Source organism: Nomascus leucogenys, chromosome 9 (genome assembly GCF_006542625.1).
Source record: "Nomascus leucogenys isolate Asia chromosome 9, Asia_NLE_v1, whole genome shotgun sequence".
Classification (NCBI taxonomy): Eukaryota; Metazoa; Chordata; class Mammalia; order Primates; family Hylobatidae; genus Nomascus; species Nomascus leucogenys.
Window position 1 is genome coordinate 38,420,338 of NC_044389.1, and position 26,316 is coordinate 38,446,653.

Below are 26,316 nucleotides of genomic sequence, written 5' to 3' on the forward strand. Positions count from 1 at the left end.
CTATTTTAGAGTTTGCCTGAGGTCCTTTAAAAAGAGTCTGACAATATAGTTAAAATAAAGTTTAAGTTGCAAGCATTTTTTATTCATGAATGTAGATTAAAATTATACTAATGATAAAAATTTCATTATCAATTTTTTCCTGATCTGTTCTCAAGCCATTTACAAATACAACCTAAATAATTATTTTTCCACTAAGAAATTTCACTTCTATCTAGTTTTAAGGTCAGTATTTGTCACCCCATCTCCTGTAACTTTATGATTTAAGAAAAGAAAATATTCAGAGCTCTGACTGTATTTGAACTTGATGGGCCCTTTCTTGACAATATGCATAGACATGTGCCACCTCTCTTCCTGGAACTCTGGCCACCTTTTATTACACCCGTAACCCCTTCACTCTTCAAGGTGCAGATTAAATTACATCCAAAATGCACATTCTCTGCATATGTGATCTCTCACCTAACATAGGCATCTACAAACCTGTGTCAAATAAAGTATTTTAGACAAACATTTTTACAACTTTTATAAACTTTAGAGGATGAGGAAATGTGGCTGCCTTTGCAATACACTTATCACATTCCATTTAAAGAAATATTGTCTCGAGTATTTTATAAGAAGATAATTAAGTGAGAATTAGACTCACTTGTCCTATATTATTATTATAAACAGTGAGTTTTAAGTGATCTGGGAATAAAAAATTCTTTTTTCTTCCCAGTTATTTCTTTTTCATATGTAATAATCATATGTTCTATATCTATAGTTGTACTTCTGGATAATATGATATGTGTAAATATGCAACCTGTCATTCTATGACCTGAGTCAATCAATTATCCAGTGAAATACAGACCTCTTCTGAAGAATGCCATTAAATTAATTATAATGCATTTCACAATTGTATAGTATTTGTTTCTCTTCGTAAATTAAAAAGTTAATTAATGGACATATGTGGTAATTTTATTGTCATAGGTCTCCTTTTTCTTAACTCAAAATACTTTAAATTAAAACAAGTTCTATGTCGTGTGTTTCTATTAAAGAGCAAAGGGGTGTGTCTTAAAATATAGTGAAAATGTGGAATGATAAAACTAGCAACTGTTTTCTAGATATTTTTTCATATAGCAATAATTTTTTATCTTACAATTTTCATCTTGTATTACAGACATACTAGGTATGAAATGTCACAATTTTATATGGAATGAGATGATCTATTCTCTTGGTCAGCTTACATCTAGCAAGGAAGCTAACACACAAAGTTGATCAAATGTATTTTTAAAATGTGAAATCCTTGCATAGCAAATTCTGAGTAATAGGAACTATTTTAAGTGCCTTGGATAACCATGTGACTTAGTGGATACTCACAACAACCCTATGAGGTAGGCACCATTGCTATCCTCATTTTACATATGAGAAAACTGAGGCACAGAGATAAGAACTGACCTGCCCAGGATCCATAATAATGAGGGATTGCTCTGGGATGAAAATCCAAGAAGTATGGCTCTAGAGTCTGTCCAGCTAACCTCTAGGCTACATGTCAATGTCAGATATGAAAGGAGGAGAACCCTTTTCATCATAATTAATGATTGCTAAGGAAATCTTTCACATAACAATTAGAACAGGGCTTTAAAAAATGAAAAGAAAAGTGGGGTTAATCGAGATTTTAAGTGTGTAGCAGAGAGGAAGGGCAGGTAGCCATAAGGAAAGGAGTTACAAAAACATAGAGGTAAAGGTAGGAAAATGCAATATACATTCAAAGGATCATAAACAGGGCAGTTAGATAGGATGGAGTTTTTATTTAGAATTGTGAGAATTAGAAAGATGAATATGTTCCAAGGGTTCCCTGAATAGTATTGGATACATTATATCATTACTGCTATTAAAATAAAATTTATCCTAAAGCTCATAGAATTATTCTTAAACACATTTCCTACATAAATTAGTGATGATATTGGCAAGGGTGTGTGTGTGTGTGTGTGTGTGAATCTTAAATATCAATCTGTTATTAAGCTTGTGATACATTTTTCTCACTGACTCACTCACCCATAACACTAAGATATCATCGTATCAGGAATTAGCTTCTTTCTTAAAGAGGACATTTTTAAATATTTAAATATTTAAATAGTTTTTAAATATTTTTTAAAATGTTTTTAAAATATTAAATATATTTTAAATATTTTTAAATATTTAAATATTTTTATTTAATAAATTTATTTTATTTAATAAATTTTATTTTTTTATATTTTTATTTAAATATCTTAAATTATATATATATATATGTATATACACACACACACACACACACAATTTGGACACTAATAAAAACTTCTGGGTAAGCTTTTGCCGGATAAGAATGCAAAATCGAAGAGCAGCAGGTTATATCATTCTGTTTTCTTTTCAGGTAAACCAGTGATGATAGTGACAGAGTATATGGAGAATGGCTCTTTAGATACATTTTTAAAGGTAGGATTTGGGAATAATTTAGTTATTCAAGGTGTTATTTATATATTGGCTGTGATGTTGAAGTTGAATTTGGGCCACTTTAAAGCTTAAGTTTTTAATAGAATAGAAATGTATGAAGCCACAATAATTACACTCCAAAATGAACATAGGTTTGTTTCAGAAAACTCACACATATCCAAATTATATGCCCCTAAAGTTTTATTTAAGTGTGTCTTAATTTGAAAAAAAAAAAAACGCTGAGAAGTAAAAGGGAATAAGAGAAGAAAAGAAAAATTTTTAAAAAGAAATGTAAAAAGGGAGAAAAGGAAAAAATAAGGTCTTACAAGTGTTCGATTTTCTCACAGTTTATCAGGCAGAGCGAGAAAACGTGTAAATAGCCCAGGCAAGTCATTAATAAAGGTGTCCAGTTACAGCCTATAAGTGCTCCTAATCTACCTGAAGACCCATCACTACTTGCACCAGCAGAGTTCATGTGGTAATTGACACTAGCTAATATTATCAGATCACCAGCGTTTCAGGGAAAGATTTTCTTCATGTGCAAATCTCTAAATTTTAAATATTGGCAACCCACTTTATTAGTAAATAGCTTGTGTTAGATAATGTAACATATTTGTAGGCCTGATTAAACATATAGGCTGGCAGTTTGTAATTTTAATATAGTGCCCATTACCATTGGTAGGAAAACGTGATAGCACAGTGGCATTGATAACAATTGTAAGAGGGACCTATGCAATGCATTTGATAATGGTCCACTGAAAAGTCAAATTTTTCTTCCTACCGCCAGACTCTGCCAAATTATTTTATCAAATTTTCTAACCATACCTTTAAGTACTCCAGTCTCTTAGAGTCACATCATTCCTTTATTTTAAAATAGCCATCCATTGAGCCTTATGAGTTTATGTAACTGAAATAATTTCAGTGCCCTTGACAAAGACAACAAACTTCCAAAAATTGCTAACATTGACCTGATCACTGCTCAGTCACCCGTCTCCCATCTGCTGTTACAGAAACTCCCTTATCTCCTCTGTCCATTTCTTCTTTACCTTAATGTCTGTCCAGCTAGCTTCTTTTAAATCACCTCTAAATAGTACGCTGTTGACCCAAGGCAGATACTAGGTTGGGGTGTGAACAAACCCTTCTGATGACTGAGAATAAAGGAGTTATGATGCAGAAAAAGGCAACTACATAAGATTTTTGGCCAGGGTTTTCAAAACCTTTATCTGCTTTGACCAAGCAGAAGAAAAATAAACATCACCAAGTTAACCATATACTTCCTACCATTTTCCAATCTCCTTCAGATAGAAATTGCATATGAATTTTAGTGACTGATAGTATCAATTTGGGGGATTGAATACAGACCTCTCATATTTTCCCCCAGTGATTGGTGTTGCTAGACCAATATTTCTACATTGTCTTTACAGAAAAACGATGGGCAGTTCACTGTGATTCAACTTGTTGGCATGCTGAGAGGTATCTCTTCAGGAATGAAGTACCTTTCTGACATGGGCTATGTGCATAGAGACCTTGCTGCTAGAAACATCTTAATCAACAGTAACCTTGTGTGCAAAGTGTCTGACTTTGGACTTTCCCGGGTACTGGAAGATGATCCCGAGGCAGCCTACACCACAAGGGTAAGATCTAACAGAGTGCATTTCTGAAACACTAGACCAGAGTCATTTATTTTTAAAGATTCTAAAAGAAATAGCTAAAAGAGCATTCCTGCAACCAAATCAAAAAGAAAGAGAGAGGGAGAGAGGGAGAGAGAAAATCAAAAGTCAAAAAATTCTTCCTTTTATGTATCAGCAAATTTAAATATTAACTTTAGAATATCTGAGTTTCATAATTCATTTTTTTCTGAAGATACTAAAAATAAAAAATCTTACTTCAGAATAGATACAGCATGTAAGAATAATCATCTTAAATTTAAAAGTAAGGAGTTAAATACAGAATCTCCTACATGAAAGGTTTTTTATATATATATATATATATATATATATATAATGTGTATGTGTCTGTGTATACACACATATGTATGAATATGTAAACATGTATGATATTATTGGGTAGTTTAAGCTCTCTGCATTATACTGTCCTTACTTGTAAAATAAATACAGAAATATCTAGCTCCCATCTTTTAAGGATTTACATTGTGCAGAAAAAAGAGCTATTCCTTCAAAAAGTTTTGATTTCCTGGATGTATTGTAATAGCTATTTAAAAACTGTTACATCTACACTATGGAAAATTGATCACTAACTCATATTGTCATATTTCACAGAAGTCAAAACTCTTTTCTATCAAAGTAATTGCTTGCTGTATTGATATGGTATATAATTGACATTTTTTTCTGTGAAAAACTGCATATTGCTACAACAGAATGTTATGGGTGATCTGTAATGTCATACTTTTTGAGTTTGAATTCCTTATGATAAGCAATATTTGCTTAATTCTAAATATGCTCATTGTCATCAAGTTGGATATCCTCAATGTCTAAAACCCTTGTGAAGATAGAGATCTGTTATTCTTTCCTTTTCCCTATACAATTTGATGTCTCTCATTCTCAAAGTAATATACAAGTTTTCTTATCTAATTCAACTTTTAAAAATTACATCCACTGGTAGTCTAACAATAAGTTCTTTTCAGATTATAAGGGTTTTTTTTAAAACATTTTTGCTTTGTGATTCATGGGGCTTTCTACTTTGTTGAAGGGCAAAAGTAACTTATCAAAGCAAACAAAGGCTTCCAGTGGTCAGCTTAATCAATAAAGTATTTAGGGGGATATCTTACCTCTTCCAGACCTATCATTGTCATTATTTGCATTACATGAAAGCTCAATTAAGAATTCTCTTGGGAATACAGTTACCCTTAATAAATTTGGCCTGATCAAGATTGAGGTTATACAAATATCCATTGCCAGTGTGATTGGTGGGTGTCTTAGTTAAGTGTGAAAAGTAGATTTTTCAAGATCTGTGTTAGTGTGTTATGCTACAGAGTAAAGTGAGAGACAGAGAACCTGAAACCTTCAAGGCTTATTCCTTTGAAATGGGGTATAGTGGCAGCCTGTGGAAAATCTATACACTGAGAGATGAGAAGATAAGGAACTTCAGATTTATTGATGACACAAAGGATGATCAGAGGACCAGGAGAAAAATTATGGGCTAAGGTTTAATATAATCAACAAATGACATTTCTAAAAGGAATATTAATAAGACATTATAGAATATCTATGCATAGCTAGGACTCATAATACTATCTTGCCTATGAATATTCAATGAATGAGAATAAGTTTCAGGTAAGTCTTCTTCAAATGATGTTACCATATAGCTAAAGAGTAAACAATTCAAACCTAACTTCAATTCCCAAACTAATTTTTAGTATGACCCCAAACTGTTATTTCCTTATATATATTGAAACTTTGGTTCATAACAGCAATTTAAGTCCTATTTTTTCCCTGGCAATGTAAATTAAATCTTTCCCTTCCTGCAAAATGGGAAAGCATATGTTAGTCTTTTTACAAGAAAATGTTGAAAACCTTCACCTCTTTTTCTTTCAATATATATTTGATGCTACATGAAATATTTGGTTATCTAGGTTTGCCTGCTATTAAAAGTTAAGAGAATAATAATTTCATCCTGAAAGAGGCATGATATAAAAGTGCTTATTGTATGAACTAAGAGAAAGTCTACCAAATCAATTTTTATGCCATTAAAAAACTTGATAATATGGTAAGATTTTCCCCAATCCAATTTCAATAATTTTTAATTTGGTTTAGTCAAACAAGACACCCTCCTCTTAAACAGTTGAACCAAACAAAAACAAAAATAAGACAACAGAGGAAAAGAGAAAAGCAAGTCTAAAAGAAATAACACAACATCAAGGGAAAGTGTTATTTTGTTTTAATATATCCAATATTAGGCTGGGCCCAGTAGCTCACGCCTGTAATCCCACCACTTTGGGAGGCTGAGGTGGGTGAATCCTTGAGGTCGGGTGTTGGAGAGCAGCCTAGCCAACATGGCAAAACCCTGTCTCTACTAAAAATACAAAAATTAGCCAGGCATGATAGCGCACGCCTGTAGTCCCAGCTACTCGGGAGGCTGAAGTATGAGAATCACTTGAACCTGGGAGATGGGGGTTACAGTGAGTGGAGATCTCACCACTGCACTCCAGCCCAGGAGACAGAGCGAGACCCTGTCTCAAAAAAAAAAATATATATATATATAACATATATATATATAACATATATAAAATATATATATATGATATATATATATGTTATATATATATATCATATATATATACATATATATATTATATATATGCACACACATATATATACATATATATGTATATCTCCAATGTTTATGCTTGTCTTATTAACTGCTAAACAGCTCAGGGGCACATTCATCAACCTATAATTTCCACTTACAATTTCTGTATTAAAGAAACGAAGCACCCAGGGAATTTGAGTCCTTTACTCTGTTAGAAAGTCATGAGAGTATACCTTACTGGTTTGCTTGACTGCCTGCTTTCCCTTACTTAGAGCTGCCATGCTGAGGACTGTAATTGAGATGTGGTTTCTGTACGTATTTCAGTAGTCACACAGAATTTAAACTAGAAACCTTCTAGACAGCCAATTAGTAGTTAGTCTACAACTGCTTATGGGCTGAGAGATGTGAAAAGAGACTGTGTGCTGTCAAACAGATTCGCTTAAAAATGCTGCATCTCTGTCTAGATCTTTTCAGTGAGGCAACACTGTCCCTAGACACATTTGAAGTATGTAGGAAGTTTTTTAAATCTTTTTCAATTTTAGGGAGGAAAAATTCCAATCAGATGGACTGCCCCAGAAGCAATAGCTTTCCGAAAGTTTACTTCTGCCAGTGATGTCTGGAGTTATGGAATAGTAATGTGGGAAGTTGTGTCTTATGGAGAGAGACCCTACTGGGAGATGACCAATCAAGATGTGAGTATGGAACTACTCTTTCTCAACTTGACAATGAAATGCTTTGTTCTCTGAGTCAAGACACTTACAGTGTTTTTCATTTCTGAAAGTGACAGTTGCTTAAGAAAATGAAATACTTTGCTTACCCTCTGATCTGTTTTGTGTTGTTGAAATATCCTTTATGCAGGAGCTCAAAATGAGTTATTACAAAGGAAAGTAAGTTACAGTTATATAAAACTCAGTCCCTTGCCAGACAGTTTTAGCTGTACTGTAGTGATGTTTCACTCAATTCATGTCAGTATCATTTTCAAAGATAAAGAAAGAGCCATCAAAGAATGAATACTGACAGGCAAGTTTTTATGATTTGCATTTGATAAAGGCAGCTAATACTCCAAACCAAAAGGATGATGATATTGATTTAATAGTGGATGCTCTGAGAGGATAAAAAGGAATAGTCTACGTTTCTTTAAATTAAAAAAATATAAGAAGACTTGTATTGTTTATTTAACTTGAAAGAAAAACCAGATTTTCCCCACAATGGAAAAATAATTCATACTTACAATAATAGAATCCTAAAATTAAAGGAACTATGAAAGAATCTTCTGTTCAAATTCACAATGTTTATTATGTGATGCCTGACACATGGTTCTTTAATCTTTCCCTTTGTAATTTTCCATCATTACTATTCAATACAGCCCTTTCTATTTTGGATCATATGGAAATTTCTTATTTTTCTTTTGAGGAACAACAATTATAAAAGCAGCTAACATTTATTGAGCCCTTAACATGTGACATACACTGTTTTAAGTGCTTTACCAACTATTTTATTACTTCACTGTAAAGCTAGTCTATTGAACAGTTTTAATTTAATAATGTGCTTATCTGAAACAATTTTTTCACTCCCATTATTTCTGTCATCCATGCTCCATAAAACCTCCCTCTGTCATGCCTTCAGGGTTGGTTAGACAGATACTATATAGCTCTCCAGCTGAATTTTGTTGAAACAACAATGCTGGTAATTAACACTCACTTTCCAATGTAAAAATTCTAGTCCAACCTGAAAGTGAGGTCCATATGCATTTCAAAGTGTCTTCCACAACTGGAGGTCTAGCCTAACTGTAGGTACCTACAGTGTGAATCAAGTATGGTCAGGTATTTGCCCCTCCTCCTCTGCCAAAGTCTGTATCTGGATTGTTCAGGATCAGTTTGGGTGGAGAGGTAGAAAAGAAGGGGCATAAATGTCTTCTTTTGAGAAGTGTCTGTTCATATCCTTTGCCCATTTTTTGATGGAGTTGTTTGATTTTTTTCTTGTAAATTTAAGTTCTTTGTAGATTCTGGATATTAGCTGTTTGTCAGATGGGTAGATTGCAAAAGTTTTCTCCTATTCTGTATGTTGCCTGTTCACGCTGATGGAAGTCTCTTTTGCTCTGCATAAGCTCTTTGGTTTAATTAGATCCCATTTGTCAATTTTGGCTTTTGTTGCCATTGCTTTTGGTGTTTTAGTCATGAAGTCCTAGAACTTAAAATATAATAATAAAAAAAGACAAAGTGAAACCACAACTTCACAACATGTATATATAAAATATACATGTGAGGTGTAATAAATATTGAAATATCAAAATCAGAATATAAAATAATAGAAGAACATTTTTGATTATATTTAGCCTTTCTTTAAAAACAGGAAAAATCCATAAGCCATTTAAGAAAAGAGTTTGATAGTTCTCACTAACAAAATTACAAATTTATGTGTTGAAAAATGCACAACAAAACGTAAGAAATACAGGTTTAGACTGATGAAATATTTTCAATACTGCATTATAAACACAAGTGTAATATACAATGAGGCTTAAGAAAGCATTAAGAAAAATAGAAACAATAGGCAAAGCATAAGATTTGGCAAGATACGTTGGATGGAATGCAGATGGCCAATAAATGTATGAAAAAATGTTTAACTTTTTAAATAAAAGAAATACAAATTAGAAAAAAGAAAGAAAAGAAGAGACACGGGCTGGGCGCGGTGGCTCACGCCTGTAATCCCAGAACTTTGGGAGGCCGAGGCGGGTGGATCGTGAGGTCAGACCATTCTGGCTAACACGGTGAAACCCTGTCTCTACTAAAAACACAAAAAATTAGCCCGGTGCAGTGGTGGGCGCCTGTAGTCCCAGCTACTCGGGAGGCTGAGGTAGGAGAATGGCGTGAACCTGGGAGGCGGAGCTTGCAGTGAGCCGAGATGGCGCCACTGCACTCCAGCCTGGGTGACAGAGCGAGACTCCATATTAAAAAAAAAAAGAAGAAGAAGCATGATTGCTTTCATAATGTGAGGATATTGATGCCTCCTGTGAGACAAATTGCCTAGGCATTAGTTCTCCAGTGAGTTGTCTGAGCTCTTCCACAGAGCCTTGATGAAGCCATTTTCTCTGCAAGGCCCCTAGAGGAGGAGGGTGTCCTCCGCCTTCCCATAGTTCCTCTCGCTTGCTGTCTGTTCCCCATCTGACAGTCTCTTACTGTTCCAGCTCTGCGTCCACTTTACTGGAGAGAAACACATGCTTATTGGATGCACTAGCAGTGCCTTCTCTTTGCAGATATCTGTTGCAGGCTGCTCCAGCCAGCCTTCTTCAAATTTCCCCAGAAGAAAAGCCAGGGTCACACATCAGCTTTCCCACGAATGATTTCATAGCATTCTTCTTTGATCGAAACAGCAAATTGGAATTACGGATTTCTGCTTCTCAGCAAGCACACCGGATGACAATGAGTCTCCCCTTCTTGTAGTCACTTAAAATTGCTAAAATTGGTTTTCTTTATGCCCTGCTTACCTGGCTTGGGGAGGGGAGCACTGACTGGCATTTCTCTAAATCTGGGAAAATGGTATATATTGTCTTCAGCTTTATGATTTTAGCGGCGGGACTATGGCAAAACTATATCATTCAATTCCTGTTACACATATTTATACTTATATTTAACAACCTTATGTCGGAGGGATGCTATTATTATTACTGTTTTACAATTAAGAAACTGAAGCTTGGAGATGTTGAATGACTTATTTACCATCACAGAAATAATGAAAGTGATACCAGAAATTTCAATCTGGTTCTCCAAAATTTTTGTATCTAAGCATCACACTGTCTCCAATTGAATCAATGTCTCCTACCTGTCTTTCATTTCTAACCAATAGTCCTACATCAGCTTTCTAATTTAATATAAAATATAAAATGTTCAATTGAATATATGATTACTCTGGATTGATCTTGATCTTAGTCTAGACTAAGACCAGACCCATTTACTACTTTCTATTCTTCAGATAAATGCCAAATGCTAACAGGCCCTGCAGAACACTGCGTGGTTTCATTTCTATCTTATCTAAACTTCATTGCAATGCCATTCTTCCCTTTAATTTTTGTGAAAATATTTTAATCCATCCTGGCAGCGAGCCTTAATATACTGGTTTCTACCATGTGTCTACTTCACTCAAGGGAAACATTCATCCCCTATTTGCCTGGTTGACTTCGATTCACACTTGAGATATTTTGAATTCTGATCCTGTCACTCAGAATTATTAGTTTTTCCCAGCTGTGCAGCAGATCATCCACATTATAAGGAATTATGCCTAATACAGTTGTATCTGTCACAGACACAATTATACACCAGTGCAAACACTGGCGCTAGGTGAATGTTCATAACTGCTCATCTTGACTAGGCTTTCTTATGTTCCTGGGGGCCAGTGGGTCTGTATTAGTATGCCTTGGCTCTCCTCCACAAGTCTCTTATTTTCCTCCTGAGACCAGCAGCTAGCCCAAACCTGATCTCATTTGCAAAATGGCTGAAGGGTAAGAAGGAGCCCAATTACATCTCAGCCTGCAACATGTCTGCTAAAATCTCATTGGCTAATCGCATAATCAAAGTGCTGAGTCAATGACACTACTCTTTGTGGATGGGCACTATAAAGTTGCATAGATAAGTGAATAAAAGTTCATTTATCTAATGCTTAATCACTTCTTTAACATTATAGTATCCTCTATTTTTACTCTCATAGTGCTTTCTTTGTGGTTTTATTTTTCCTTGTGCCTTTAATTTTATTTTCCTGATTTCAGCTATTTGAGTGTCTTGATACTCTTTCAGATAACTGTATTTCAAATTACTTATAAAAACACTAGAAATTGCTTATGTAACGTTTCAGGAAGTTTTAAGAAAGAAAAAAACTAATAGTTTGGCTTTTACTTGGTTTTCTAAGAATTTAAATGAGGTTTATAGAAAATGATCATACAATTAAAGATCATTCTAAAATATCTGTCTATAATACAATGTCCAATGCATGCATTGTTACTTTCTCAGCTAGTTCATAAGTGGCATTTTAGTTTTCAGATACAGCACTAAATTTCCTATGCCTTAATTTCTGTCCAAATTTTGTATCCAAGAAACATGATAAATCAACTATATTTAATGATCACAATCACTAAATATTTCTTTGGAGAAAAATTCTCAGAAAACAAAGTAGAAGTACTGATTTGGCAATTTCAAATGATATATTCCATAATCGCTACATTCCAGATGCTATCTGATTCTTAAAGGGCTTTGCCACTATGAAAATGTTACGTTACCAAGACATGCAGGATAATCTAAATCTCACAGACGAGATCTTCCTCTGTGTCAGGAGGACAAAATGCAGCAGTAGGAGTCTTTTGATTTAGGATCGCCTCTTCTATCACAAAGAAAACCTGTAATGACAATAACGAAAATAAACTAGAACAACTAAGGTGATTTTAGGTAAATATCAGACCATGAACTCTGATTCAAGCTCAGAAGCTAAGATAATATCATGTAGTCCGTAGGAGCCTGTTTATTGACAGTAAACACTTTAAATGTCAAGATTTTTCAGAAGCTAAAATAAAAACTAAAGATTTCATTTTGTTGCCTTTTTATTTTTAGTGACAAGGTCTTTCTCTTATATTTATTGCAGAGTATATGACTGTATAGATTCTACTAAGTACATAGATTGCACAATATTTTAAAAACTAATTTAAGTGATCTGTTTTTTAATCTTTTTATATTAGAAGTATTTTTGCCTTTTTTGGTTTTAGAAAGTCAGGTTCTGTGCTTTCTTTTTCTGGCCAGTTTTAATCCAGTCGTTTTATTACTACTTCTGTTGGCCCAGATCTTACTTGTAAAGCAGAAAGACTATTTGACTCCAGAAAAGATCAACTAGCTTTGTACTGGGTGTGCCTCTCTTCCTCCTTCTATTCTTTGTTTCATTTCTGATGTGCCAGATATACATATATACATATATCAGCAGTATAAATTATATGTATATAAGCAATATACATAAACACATAAGGAATAACATATTAGGAATATTGTATTATGTATATTGAATTATGTATATTGCTTATATTATTGACATATTTCTTGCTAAAACAAAGAGTCAGTATGTTGTAATTAACTAAAGAAGGGGTATGAGGAATTTAGTTCTCATCCAAATACTGCAAATTACTAAGATTTGACAGTAAGCAAATTATTTGACTCCTTAGCCTCATTGCTATATAATCTAAAATTAGTGTCTTTGGCCAAAGAATGTTCATCTTTTAAGGATAATGCCACCCTCGGATGTAAGTAATTATTTTAGGAACTAGTAGCCTCATGAAAATTCTTATGCTTTTGAAAAAATGACACATAAAAAATTATCAGTTCTTCAGCTCAAAATTTCTGTACCTGGCTGTTTAACAACAACAACAAAACAAAAATCTTGGACTTAAACCAGTCATCTTGGATTCTACAACTCTTGGTCAGTTTCAATGATTATAAAGGGAATAGGCTTCAACAGAAGATTTCTAAGATCTCTTTAATCTCTGGAAGTCTACTGATCTAACATTGATGCACTAAGAAAAAAACATACTCGGTATATCTTTAATAACTATCTTAGAATAAAAACTGATATATCTTAGAATCTTAGAATAAAACTGATATATCTGAAACTATTTCTATGTCATCTGGGTTTACTTCCAGAAATATATTCATAAACTCTAGTCATTTGTAGGGAGCTTCATATCTCATAGTAACAGTTCCTATATGTGAGATTTCAAGTAAATGCCTAGCAACATAGGTACTCAAGCCCTAGACAGAACTTAATTCATGGAAACACACAGCTGATGCTTGAATTCCTATAATCTTCCTAATCTTCCTGCCACTCAGTTTTCAAGCCTACATTTTCACATCTCCTGTGATGAAGAATGCACTATCTTCCAAAATCGCTCATTTTAATTCTGGAGAGAGAGCTATATAGCGTGTATATATATAATATATATATACACACCCAATAATTTATATAAATGTAACTATATATAATATGTAAATATATACTTATTTGTGGTGCAAATATGATTCTATAGGGTGGCATTCATATGTATATTTATTTATGATGCAAATAAATATGATTCTATAGGGTGGCATTCATATGTATATTTATTTATGATGCAAATAAATATGATTCTATAGGGTGGCATTCATATGTATATTTATTTATGATGCAAATAAATATGATTCTATAGGGTGGCATTCATATCTCTCTCAAATTATTTTATTTGGTGTGTGTTGAAGTGGAGTGATGATAATTTCTAATTTCAATGGTGTGACTCAGCACCAGGATGGAAAGACCACAGGTTTTCATGACAAAAATATTTCATTTGTGAATGCTGCCACCCCCACTTCTTAGCTGTTAAAGATGGGCAATTTCTTAAACCTTCTAATTATTTGGAACCTGAGGTGTTTCATATGTGAAATGTGTATAATAATTTTTATCTTGTAGATTTGTAATATGGATGAATTTAGATAATTACAAACAGTCTGCATGGCTATGACTGACATAATCCATAAGCTAATCTAGGCCCTCCAAGAAGCCTAAGTCAACAGGAAATAATTAGATATTAAGGAAAATTTTTCTAAGAAAAATTGAGGAGGGATGAAGGGAAGCCAGGATAGATGTCAGACTGTGACACAAGTATGTCCCTAGGTACAGTAGAGATGGAATGAAGGAAGGATGATTGGGTGCAAGCTATGGAGGAGAAATGCCGTTCTAAAGGAGTCTTATTATCCTTGCCATACTCCATAATTGCCTGGAAGCAACGTGCATAAAGTAAGCTTTATGCAGGTGCACATGTGATGAAGGGCTTTAGAGCACAGCAGCTAGCGTTGTTGGTCAATTACTATCTCTGCAGGTGAAGAGTCTAGAAACAAATGTTTATGATTGCCATGCTCTATTCTCTTGCCATGGCACACCTACTTCACATAGGTTCAGAAAGCATCTGTTTCATGGTCCTGTGGGCACTTCCTCCTAAGAAATAATTCAGAAGAGGCAGGTTACTAAATGAACTGCAGCCTGTAGCTATAGTTGATCTTAGGAGCTCACCCGCTCCTTATCCTCCTCCTCCTCCACTGTCCACTCTGAATCCCCCTCACTATGATCTTGGCAGGTCGTGGTGGCTTAACTGGTAGTCTGATCTACTTCCTCATTCCTGGGGGTTTCACACATATTCCTGTCTGCCCCAACTGTGAGAAAGAAGTCCAACCGCTTCCTGCTGCTCAGTGTCAGTTACCCTTGCCATGATGGTGACTCCTTTTCTGCTGATCTCTTTGCGCGAGTAATTCATAGCTGTTAGTTTAATGGAGCTTTGCTGTGTTTTCTGGCAAGAGTCACTGGGAGTGGAGCACAACACAGAAGTCTCTGACTATCTATATCCCGCAACATGAAGAATAACATCCATACTTTCAGAATCTTGTCTCCATGTTGGTGCTTCAGCTGTGTCTTGTTGCTTCTGGATAATGAGCTATGTGTGCTGGTGTGCTCTAACAAGCTTGTACCAGCTAGCGTATTTTTAGAACATTTCTACTTGAATGAGACCATGTTAGTAGCTTACAATTGGTATAGAGAGAGTATTTACACCATGTCACAATGCAAATATTACAAATTTGTCCTCCCCCAGGGAGAGGGAGTTGTTACAAATTTATCAGCACTTCATGAAGTACAAAAGTTCTTGGAATAACATAATTTTGTTCAACAGCACTTTGTTATAACGTTGGTAAGAAAAACAAATATATCAACTCACAGCCAGGGCCACTGTCTGTGTGGAGCATGCAGGTTCTCACCATGTATGTGTGGGTTTCCTTCCATATACAAAGATATGCCCTTTAGACTAATTGGTGTATCTACACGGTCCCAGTCCAAGTGAGTGTGGCGTGAATGTGAGGGTGTCCTGCAAAGGGATGGTGTCCTGGCCAAGGTTGGTTCCCATCTTGTGCCCTGAGCTGCTGTAATAGGCTCCAGCCACCTGCAGCCCTAAACTGGAATAAGCAAATAAGCAATTATCTTACTTTTTTTGTCACTTTTTCTTAAATGTATGTATAGCTCACATTTATTTCAGTGTTTAATAATAGAGGTGTTTTGGGTCTTTATTAGAACTATTTGTGATAGTTAAGTCCTCATAGATTCTTTTTTGCAAAAGGCATACTCTGGATGGGTGATATACTATGTGGAATTCTGTGTTTGTGAATAAAGCCTTTCAAAACTCCTACTGCTGGCTGAAGATCTGTGGGCGGGAAAAGCAACCATACCCACAATAGGTATATACACCTAAAAATGCTAACCCAGTGACACTTATGTGATAGAAGGAGCGCAGAGAGCCGCCCTGCCATGACATGAATAATACCATATAGGGGGCTAAGTTATGCTTTTAGGAATTGGAAAGAGAGGCAGTATTGTGTTCAGACTATTAGTTTACATGTTAATGTCAAGAAAATGCATAGCATATTATACTATTTCAGATATAGCATATCTGAACTGGTGCCAGCTTACCTGTAAAAATTCTCATTCTAATTGTCTTTACTTTGTTCATCTCGGCAACCTGTATCAACAAATCTAATAGTAATGAGAAAGTCCATCGAGATTATAACTCATTTGGTTATATAAGTTGCATGGGAAAATGAACACCTAAATTGCACTTTTGTGATTTTTGGTAGATTTCCATCATTTTAAAACCTACCAGAGTAGTAATGCTATCTCTTTCCCCCAAAACTATTATAAACAATCATTAGAAATGGAAAAAAAAAGGAAACTTCTAATATAAAATGTGAAGTTATAGTTCCAAATCTATTTTTAAAATAAATTCTAACAATTAATTTAGAATTAAATTTCATGACCTAATTACCTGGACCCAGTTCTAAGTTGATATAGAGACAGAGCATTATATTTCTAAGTATAAATTTACCTGAAAATAAGACCGATTAAGAAATAAATTCTAGAAATATCTTCACAGGTCAAATAACTTCTTAAGGTGTTTAAACTAAACATCTGTATTGTTGTGCTTAATGGAGGAAGGATTATTGAAAAAAAAAAGGTGCTAAAGAAAAAAATCGAATTAATTGATAGCAGCTTTAGAGAAAGGGCAAATTATGAAATAAACCATGTTTTGAATAAATAAGAATTACTATTCTCACTGCATAGCAAACACATTACATGACTTAAGCCATTTGTATTAGGATGCTTTATTTTAGCACCTTATAATCAGCAAACAAATAAATAAACTTCTATCAATCTATCCGTACAAATGATAATTTTTAAAAATATTTATTTGATCATCAGTGAGAATAAATATTTTTCAAGTCTTGTTTAGCATTTTTATTTCTTTCTTAAATTATTGGCTAGTATGTTTCTCATGTATCTGTTGTTTTATTATTTTATTTCTCAATATGTATAAATTTTAATAAGCTATGTTAATTGTATGTTATAATTACTGAAAACATTATCTCCTGGAGTTTGCCTTTTAATTGCTGTATTGTTTTTGAGGTAAATTAACTAACGTAGTGGGCTGCTCTTAGGTCTTTTGCTCAAAGTTATTCAATTTATCTGATCATTTAATTTTGGAGTCCTTGAGTACTTTTTATTTCTCTGCTTGCACTTAACTTTTGGTATTTCTAGGAATCTTTATTATATGCTTTTCCAGGGGGGATATAAACTACATCAGCTGTGGCCAAGTGCTGATGACCCTTACCTTTATATTGTCAGTCCAGCATCTCCTATGCTTTAGCCAGATTCCTGCAAATTGCCATCTGGGTGTTCTCTACTCACTTCAAATAAAAGAAGTCCCAAATTATGTCTGACAACATTTTCTACCCTCAGAAATGTGCTTGCCTAAAGTTAACAGAAATTACCATCCAATGTGATAGGCTTGAATTTGCTTGGTTTTAACTACTTTCCTATCCTCTCTACTCCTGTGTCTTTTAAAAGTACCGTTTAATCTTCTTTCCATCTGCCACTGCACTGGGTCAGGTGCCATTTTATTTATCATAAGGAGAATGCTTTCTTTCCAATGCTTAAAAATTGTCTTTGGAAATAAATAAGTTTATGGAAGTAGAAGAGTAGAATGTGGCTATCAGAGGCCAGGAAGGGGAAGGGGAAGGGAGGAGGGGGAGAGGCTGGTTAAGGGATACGAAATTACAGCGAGGTAGAAGGAATAGATTCTTGTGTTCTGCAGCACTGTGGGGTTAATGTGCTTACCAATAACTTCTTGTATATTTTCAACAAGCTAGTAGAGAAGATTTTGAATATTCACAACACAGGTAATAAATGTTTGAGGTAATGGGCATGCTCATTGCCCTGATTTGATCATTATATATTTTATACCTGTGTTGAAAGATCATTCTGTATTCCATAAATATGTACAATTATTATGTGCCAGCAGAAAAAGAAAAAAAATTAGAATTATCTTTGTAAATTTCCTAATCTTTTTTCCATTTATCAAATCAATTCTGAATTCTTTGTGAAAAAATGTAATTAAGACTAATTGTTAAAGAAATATGCAAAATAAGATATTGAGAAATATGTTCATTAAAATTTGTTTTAGTATCACTCAAATATTTGAATTTTAATAATAAAATAAACCTGTATTGCTGTGTTTGGTAGCATAAAGAAATTTCTTCTTAAGTTAGGTATTTTGATGGGGGCAGCAACATTACAAATGTTTTTGATAAAATGACCTCACAATTAGGCTGATACTCATATGTGTGGTTACATTTAAAATCAAGGATATTTATAATTCTTGTGCTACTAGACAGTCATTCCAGATTCCTGACAGAAATCAGCAGATGATAATAAACAGTCAGACCTTGACATTATTAAATGATACATGAAACAGTTATGCTAATTTAGCCTTTGACTTATCCATCATTTACCATCCAAAAGTCTCTTTTGAAGTAAAATTACAGTTCTATTACTTTAAAAATGTGGCTGTGCACATATTTTTTCATTAAAAAGACATTAACTTTTCAGAAAAATCACTGGAAAATTTAATCTCTATTTGATTCTGGAGTGCAAGGATAAATAAAACATGAACTGTGTATTTTATGTCAATTAATTTTACAAATCACCCTTCACCAAGATTTTAAGAAAAAAATGATTACCATTTATTTTATTTATAATATGTGAAAAAGCCTATCTTTTTATATGATGATAGTATATTTATTTTATGTTGTATTTTGCAGCAAATGGAAATAGCTGTGGATTTTAAAGACAGTAATGCTAGTTGTTATTGCAAGAGTAAGGATAAGAAAGGATAAAAGTTGGACAGTGGGACATTTTTAAAGCTATTCTATGCTAAATTTGTGGTGTTGGGGTGCTGGTTCTGTTTTGCTTTATACAGGTGATTAAAGCAGTAGAGGAAGGCTATCGTCTGCCAAGCCCCATGGATTGCCCTGCTGCTCTCTATCAGTTAATGCTGGATTGCTGGCAGAAAGACCGAAATAGCAGGCCCAAGTTTGATGAAATAGTCAACATGTTGGACAAGCTGATACGTAACCCAAGTAGTCTGAAGACGCTGGTTAATGCATCATGCAGGTACAAGGCCAGATCCGAGTGATTTTCCAGAATGTAGCTAATTCAGATTGATGTCACAAATATTTTATCAATTAAATCATTCTTGTATAGACATTAATCTGTGAATCTATATGACACTAATTTATTGGATATAGTTTTTGCATGTTACTCTCTTACAATGAACGAAATATGTCACTAAATGATACTTAAAATCACCTATACCTAATCTAATAGTATGACTTGCCAGGTTTCAGAAAAATGAACTATAGCCACATTCAGGTAGCATAAAAAAAAACTTAAATGTGTGTATTTTCATGAATTTTGGAGGATAGGTGAGGAGGAGGAATATAAGATTATAACATAAGAAAAAGCCAATTAACCACTGATACATTTTAAACCAGAGATATCTAGCAATAATTACTCTTTGATTTATTTAGAATACATTTTAGTATTTATATTTTAGAAACATTGACAATTTTAGGGACCCTTTTGCTCTTATCCAGTTGCACACAGATTTTTGGTTAATTATTTAGTGTGTAGTTTGAATGAGATTTAAAACTAATAAATGACTAATCTTGTGGAGAAAATCTGTGGGAGTAAATGAGCATATTTTCTACTTTTCTGAATAGCACATGAATGCATTTAAATAATGTTTCATATTTGTAAAGCATGCCTTTCTGTTTTTCTGAAAAACAGAATTATCTTCTCAAAAAATAAATCAGTTTGATTCTGCACTAGAAAATTTACCAGACTGTTATTTTCACTATGTTTGAGGCAGTTGTCTATTTTTACAAGAAAGTGTTATGTTAATAACTAAATTGGCTGCCTATTCGCATGGACTAAATGAGAAACAATTTGTTAATAAAGTTAAGAAAGTTCTATGATTCTGACATAACATTTGTTTGCTAAATGAAAAGTCATTTTAAATACAAATGAGGAATGAATCATCAAACTCTGTTCAAGCATCATTAACTTCCTGTGGTAGCAAATGGAGAATGTATCTTCTTAGCAATTATTCCTTATGTTGTTCCCTAAATATCTGCTTTTAAATTGCTTATTGTCACATAAAATATTAAGACTTTCTCTCATCTACTTGTTTGAATTATATTACATTGTCACAAATGGACATACAAAAGGAGTAAAAAAAAACTTAATGTTCTTAATTATATTAATTTATATAGGCATCATTATTATAGCTTGAGAGCATTTAAACATTTCTAAATAATTTTCTTATTTCCTTGTATGCAATATATAGGATTCAGATTTCTAAGTTTTTTTTAAACAAATTTTGCTTTAAGACCAACTGTACCACTAACTACCTTTCCTTTATTCAGTCATCTGCATATCCTGACTCTAGAAATTGTTAGTTCCTGGTCCATTGTCTCACTGTTTCTCCATCCCTACCTATGTCACAAGAGTTGATGATTTCAATAACCATATAGATGATATTCCGGTATCTCTAAATATCTTGAATTTTTCTCCAATGATTTTATTCTCAAATCTACCTTCTACTTTCCTGTCCATGCTTATATTCTAGACCTTGCTATTATCAAAATTGCAATTCTTTCATGACTTCAACTACAAGATCTTACTCTCCAACTGTTTCTTTCTGCAATTCTCTTTCTCACAATTCATGCCTAATGGCTAAAAATCACTATAACATATTCATTTATTCATCCAACATCTATCCACCTTTATACTCTGGGTCATGCTGTGGGCTAGGTGCTAAGGATACAGCATTAAGCAAATAGACTTAAGTATTTGCCTTGATGAAGCCAATGCACTGTTGGGAAAGAGATGCTGAACAAAATAAAAACCTCAAAGCCAATTGTGTGTTTGGTTTTGGAGTGGGGAGTGAGAGTTGAATTCAAGATGAATACTAGAAGGTTAGATTGTGCAGGCGAGACATGATGATATCTTGAAATAAGGTGGTATTAATATTGAATGGGAGAGAAGTGGTCGGCTGTACAATATATTGGAAGTTGAATAGATGGTATGCACAGTGATAGGTTTTGAGAAAAATGAGGACAGGGAAGAGGTGGAGTGTTGCATCATACTGTATAATGGGGAGAACTTCAAGAGCACACAGATGTGGAGATGAGGAGTGTGGTCTTGGACCTGGGGCCATATTTCTCTGAGAAATATGGAGGTACAAAATAGGCATACGGATATAGAAGAATCTTAGTCTGGAAACAAAAATTTTTAAAAAGTAGATACTTTCTAATGACATGAAAGTGAGTAAAATTGTCTATAGTGGAGTTATAGCCTAAATAGAAAAATATAGGGCCAAGTCCTGGCTCCCTTAGAGTTTTAAAGTCAGGAAAAAAAAAAAAAGAAAAAAAAAGACTAGCAGGCAAAGGAGATTGAGGAGAATCCAGCACACACACACACACACACGCACACATGCACACACACAATTGTAATTTAAACAATGTTGAGACAGAGTAGGATTTCAAGAGTGAGGTGGGAGGTGGTAGTGGTGTTGGTTGAATGTTTCTAAGAGGTCAGTCATTTTCTAGCTTGAAAAGTGCTCACAGATTTTTGGCAAAAGAGAGATCATTGCCCATCTCAACTAGAGTAATTTTTATAAAATTGGTTTTGAAGAAACTATACTCAAAGGTAAATGGAGTGTGAGAAAGTAGAGAGAATCTGAGTAGAGAGAAAGGTATTTGTGTCCTTTTTCTTATAGTTGCAATTTACTTAAGTAAATTTCACATGTAAATTAGGTAAATTTACATGATGGGCACATAAATTATTTTTAATATTTAGTTCCCTTCTGCCATTTTTTTCTGATTATTCCCTTAAGATACATTTCTAAAAGTCATCATCATCCTTATTATTATTATTGGCCACAGAGTATGAATGTGGTGTCATTAAAAGTGTCTGTTGATTTAGTTGATTCTATTAAGTTTTGTTTTGTATTTGGGGTTACATTTTGTTTTTCATGATCTACCACTCTTAGGTGAATTAAGAAACACTCTATGTAAAAGTGTAAAATAAAGAATAAATAGTTTCTTAACTTCGAGATAAATTTACTGAAATGAGCATAAGTTCCTCTAGGAAGTAGGTAGTTTCCTCTAGGAAAAATCGATCGGCCTTGCACAAATTATCCCACGTATCTACAGTGGGTAGCATTTTTCTTACCTTCATAAACAAAGAGTAGTATATCTAAATCACTACATGACCAATTTTAGTAGACTGATTTTTACAGAAATATGTTTACAGCAAAATTGAGTGGAAGGTGCAGAGATCTCCCACGTACTCCTTACCCTACACATATGTAGCCTTTCCCCACCCCATTACCAGCATCAACCACCAGAATGACACATTTATTACCATTGATGAACCTGTATTTCCACATAATTATCAGCCACGGCCCATAGTTTACATTAGAGGTCACCGTTGGTGTTGTACGTTTTACAGATTTAGACAAACGTGTCCACCGTTATACTATTATACAGAGTGGTTTTATTGTCCTGAAAATTCTCTGTGTTCATCTATTAGTACTCAATAAAATTCCTAGCTATTGTTTTGGTTTACATAAAGTTTACTTATTAGTAAGTCCTCATGTTAAGTCCTCATTAATTATGGATAAAATAATCTCAGTAGACTGATTTTGTGTTCTCCTGTATTTTAAATTATTTTCTTCCATATTAGCATTTGCATAATTTTCCTCTATAAATATACTTACAGACTCAAAGATCCATTGAATATGAGTTAACATTACAGTAAACTTTATTATAAAAGAATAAAATTGTTACTTTTAATCTTTATGTTTTATGTGTTTTAGAGTATCTAATTTATTGGCAGAACACAGCCCACTAGGATCTGGGGCCTACAGATCAGTAGGTGAATGGCTAGAGGCAATCAAGATGGGCCGGTATACAGAGATTTTCATGGAAAATGGATACAGTTCAATGGACGCTGTGGCTCAGGTGACCTTGGAGTGAGTAATTTTTCTGATAATTTTTACATAATTGCTGGGGCAAGAAAAATTGTTCAAAAACCAATCTGGATGAGGTAAGGGAAATCAGTTAAACTTTGCGGATGTGTGGCAGCTCTCAAAGAAGCCTCATCATCTTTAGCCTGTATTGTTAACAACTGCATGGTTAATGCTACATGTGGCCAGTATCTTTGCTTCTTTGCTTCAAACAAATAACATTGGCATACTTGAATAATTGGAATAATAGCTCCTTGGCAAAATACTGGTATTTTGTGTTGTGGAAAAGATGTTTTCTTGACAAGTTTTTTTATACTGGTATCTATGTTATATGAATATAAATACAAAACAAAATAAACTGTAAGCACAATTGGTGTGGCTAGTCCTACGTAAGGACCAAACATATTTGTACATGGCTCTCTACGATGACTCTCAAGGTAACAGCAGCTTAAACAAAGCTTCCCTGGCAGGATCTTGTTTAATTTCTAAGTGGTGCACCTTACATTCTTTCAATCTAAGGATGTATCAGATCCTGCCTCTGATTTGTTATTTGGTACAACCTCAGTGGAACCAATTGTGCCCTCTTCTGTTTGCACGTTTAAGATAAAATTTATCAAATCTTATTAAACGAAAATCACTAGAGTTAAATATTAAGTTCTTTAAGGTTGTAAGTTGTTTGTATTTTATTATATACTCTGTACATGTGGTTGTTTTAGCCTAATTGTTATTTGTGAAAATTAACTGTTTTTATGGTGGTTCCATCTAGATTACATTAACATTAATGTTTTAACCTGTGAATATAATGATAACTTACTTCAAATTACCTGCCAATTCAAAGGTTAAAATATTGTAAGGTTTAGAAAATGGTAGAATATTCTGAAGCACTAAACGATAGTTGTTATTTCATTTCTACACATGATACGAACATTGGGCAGTTCTTGCTCACCCATCTCTATTATTCTGGCATTCTTTGATTCATTGAATTCACTGCTCCTCCCCACAGAAGGTAACAGGGTACCACCATTTATCACCAATTAATGTCATATTCTCAGCATTCTCTTCCTTCTTACCGATAACTAAAAGGACCTGAAACCAACCGCTCAGCTTGCTTTCTTAATTTACTGAATCTCATTCTCACGGTCCACCAAATCATATCTACTTGATGACACATATGCTTTGTCCATTATTTCTTTGGACACTCAAGGAACCCATTTGTGCTATATTTAAACTGGTACACTGAAAAATTTACTGATAATTTAAAACTATTTTTACGTGATTGCTATTTAATTTTTCAGTAAAAATGGTCATTTTAATTTATTAAAGTCATTTGTCATTTTATATTAAAATGATATTGTAGGTATTTCTTCTACCCAATGTCAGATTACTTGTAAATATATAATAAAATTATTTGCATTAAACAATGTCTCTTTTGTTATTAAAATAGCACATTTTCTGTATATAGTTACATCTACTACATTTTTGCTTCTTCCTTCAAAAAACAGTTATAATTACAAATTATAGTTTTTCCATTAGCTACTTGTGTTTTACTTATATCTTTGGGGTCCCAAAATACTATAAATATGTTGAATATTTTAGCATTATAGTTTCACATTTTTCTTATTCCTTTTTTTTCTATTTCTTTCCTATCTGCTCCTCTATCCCCAAATGCTCTTTAGTTTTTGTTTTCTTTCAAGCCCTAATAACCTCTTAAGTCTTCTCATAATGATTCTTCTCCAGCTTATTGCCTCTTGCTGTATTGCCTTTATTCAAACATTTGTCTTTTAATTCATTTACTCTGATCAGAAGAATAAAGTTACATTGGGAGACTTACCAGCATTTTCCCATTCAGAAAGTCTTGGTCTCTCTATGGTAACTGCTCCAAATTCCTGGGGGTCATAATCATTAATACATTTCTTACCAGGAATTGGGCCAGCAGATCATAACTCCAAGAAAGCTGGTTTTGGGGGCAAGTCCAGGCCCTTTAAATTTAACTGCATGCCACCTTGTTTTCTGTGCTTTCGACTATATTTTTTTCAACCGTAAGAACATTTATCAAAACATTATATTAAGTAACTCAAGTAATCAGTTACTTGCTTGGTCAAAAATTTTTTTTAAAAAGTTCATCTCTTCATTGTGCCTACTCTTCTTCCAAAAAAAAAAAAAAAAAAAGTCAGTCATTGCTAAGGACTAATGGCAAAGGAGACGGGATTATGGACAAAAGAAATAGGCCAGCTCTCAAAATACCTTAATACTGATTTTTCACACATAGTCTTTACCCCATACCTAAGTATTAATTTTATGAAGGCTGTATAATAAAATAATAAAATATAATTCTTAGAATTATTGTCAGAAGATAACAGAAGCTGAGAATGGAAGAATACATTCATAACTGTTGTAAATACTTAGGAAAAATGTGAAAATCAATTCATATAAAGCGAATAGTCCAACTGCCATATTTAAAAACTACATTGTAATTTGTGACATCAAATTTGTTTTCATAGTGGGTTTAGAAAAAAGAATAAATATACAATTTTCAGAACTACATATTTTGGTTAAAAATCTCCATCTCAAAGGTTTAACTTCACTAATATATGGATTGTTGCCAGTACGTGCATGTATAGCTAAATATTGAAAGGTAATGAAGAACTTAGAGGTCTTAGAGTCAAAGCATATTCATGAAAGTGGCTTTCAATCTTAGATGTGTTTGTCTGCTACTCTTTATGCCTAAACCTGTCTATTCTGTGTTCAGTATTTATATGAAAACAATTGTGGCAGTAATGGTGCAAACTATCTCATCTTGTATAAGTGCAGTGGGTTATTGTCAACAGGGATAATTGTGAGCTTGAGGTGAGTTGAAAATTGAATCCAAACATTTCAGTTAAGGACAGAATCACAGCTACTTTTTAAACTCCTTTTCAGATCAGTACTGTCAACCTTTGATTATTCAGAAAATGAGCAAAATCCAATAAATTTAAATATTATACCAATTGTGTGTCAGCTGAAGAGGTTCCTGTTATCATCAGTTACTGGAATAGAATCTTAAACTAATAAAATGAAAGTTTTCAAAATCCAGAGCCAAAATCTTTACAGATGAATTCAAATAGATTTATTAACATCAATAAGTCATTATACAT

At 33.6% G+C, this 26,316-nt stretch overlaps 1 protein-coding gene across 1 annotated transcript in view; it reads left to right on the forward strand.

The window, feature by feature from the left end:
• Positions 1–26,316, forward strand: part of EPHA5 (EPH receptor A5) — a 173,826-nt gene that overhangs the window by 138,349 nt on the left and 9,161 nt on the right. The window contains exons 10-14 of the mRNA XM_030818860.1: positions 2,390–2,451; positions 3,873–4,082; positions 7,260–7,409; positions 19,070–19,263; positions 23,033–23,188. Of these exons, the coding sequence (XP_030674720.1) occupies positions 2,390–2,451; positions 3,873–4,082; positions 7,260–7,409; positions 19,070–19,263; positions 23,033–23,188 (772 nt within the window). The remainder of the gene's footprint in view (positions 1–2,389; positions 2,452–3,872; positions 4,083–7,259; positions 7,410–19,069; positions 19,264–23,032; positions 23,189–26,316) is intronic.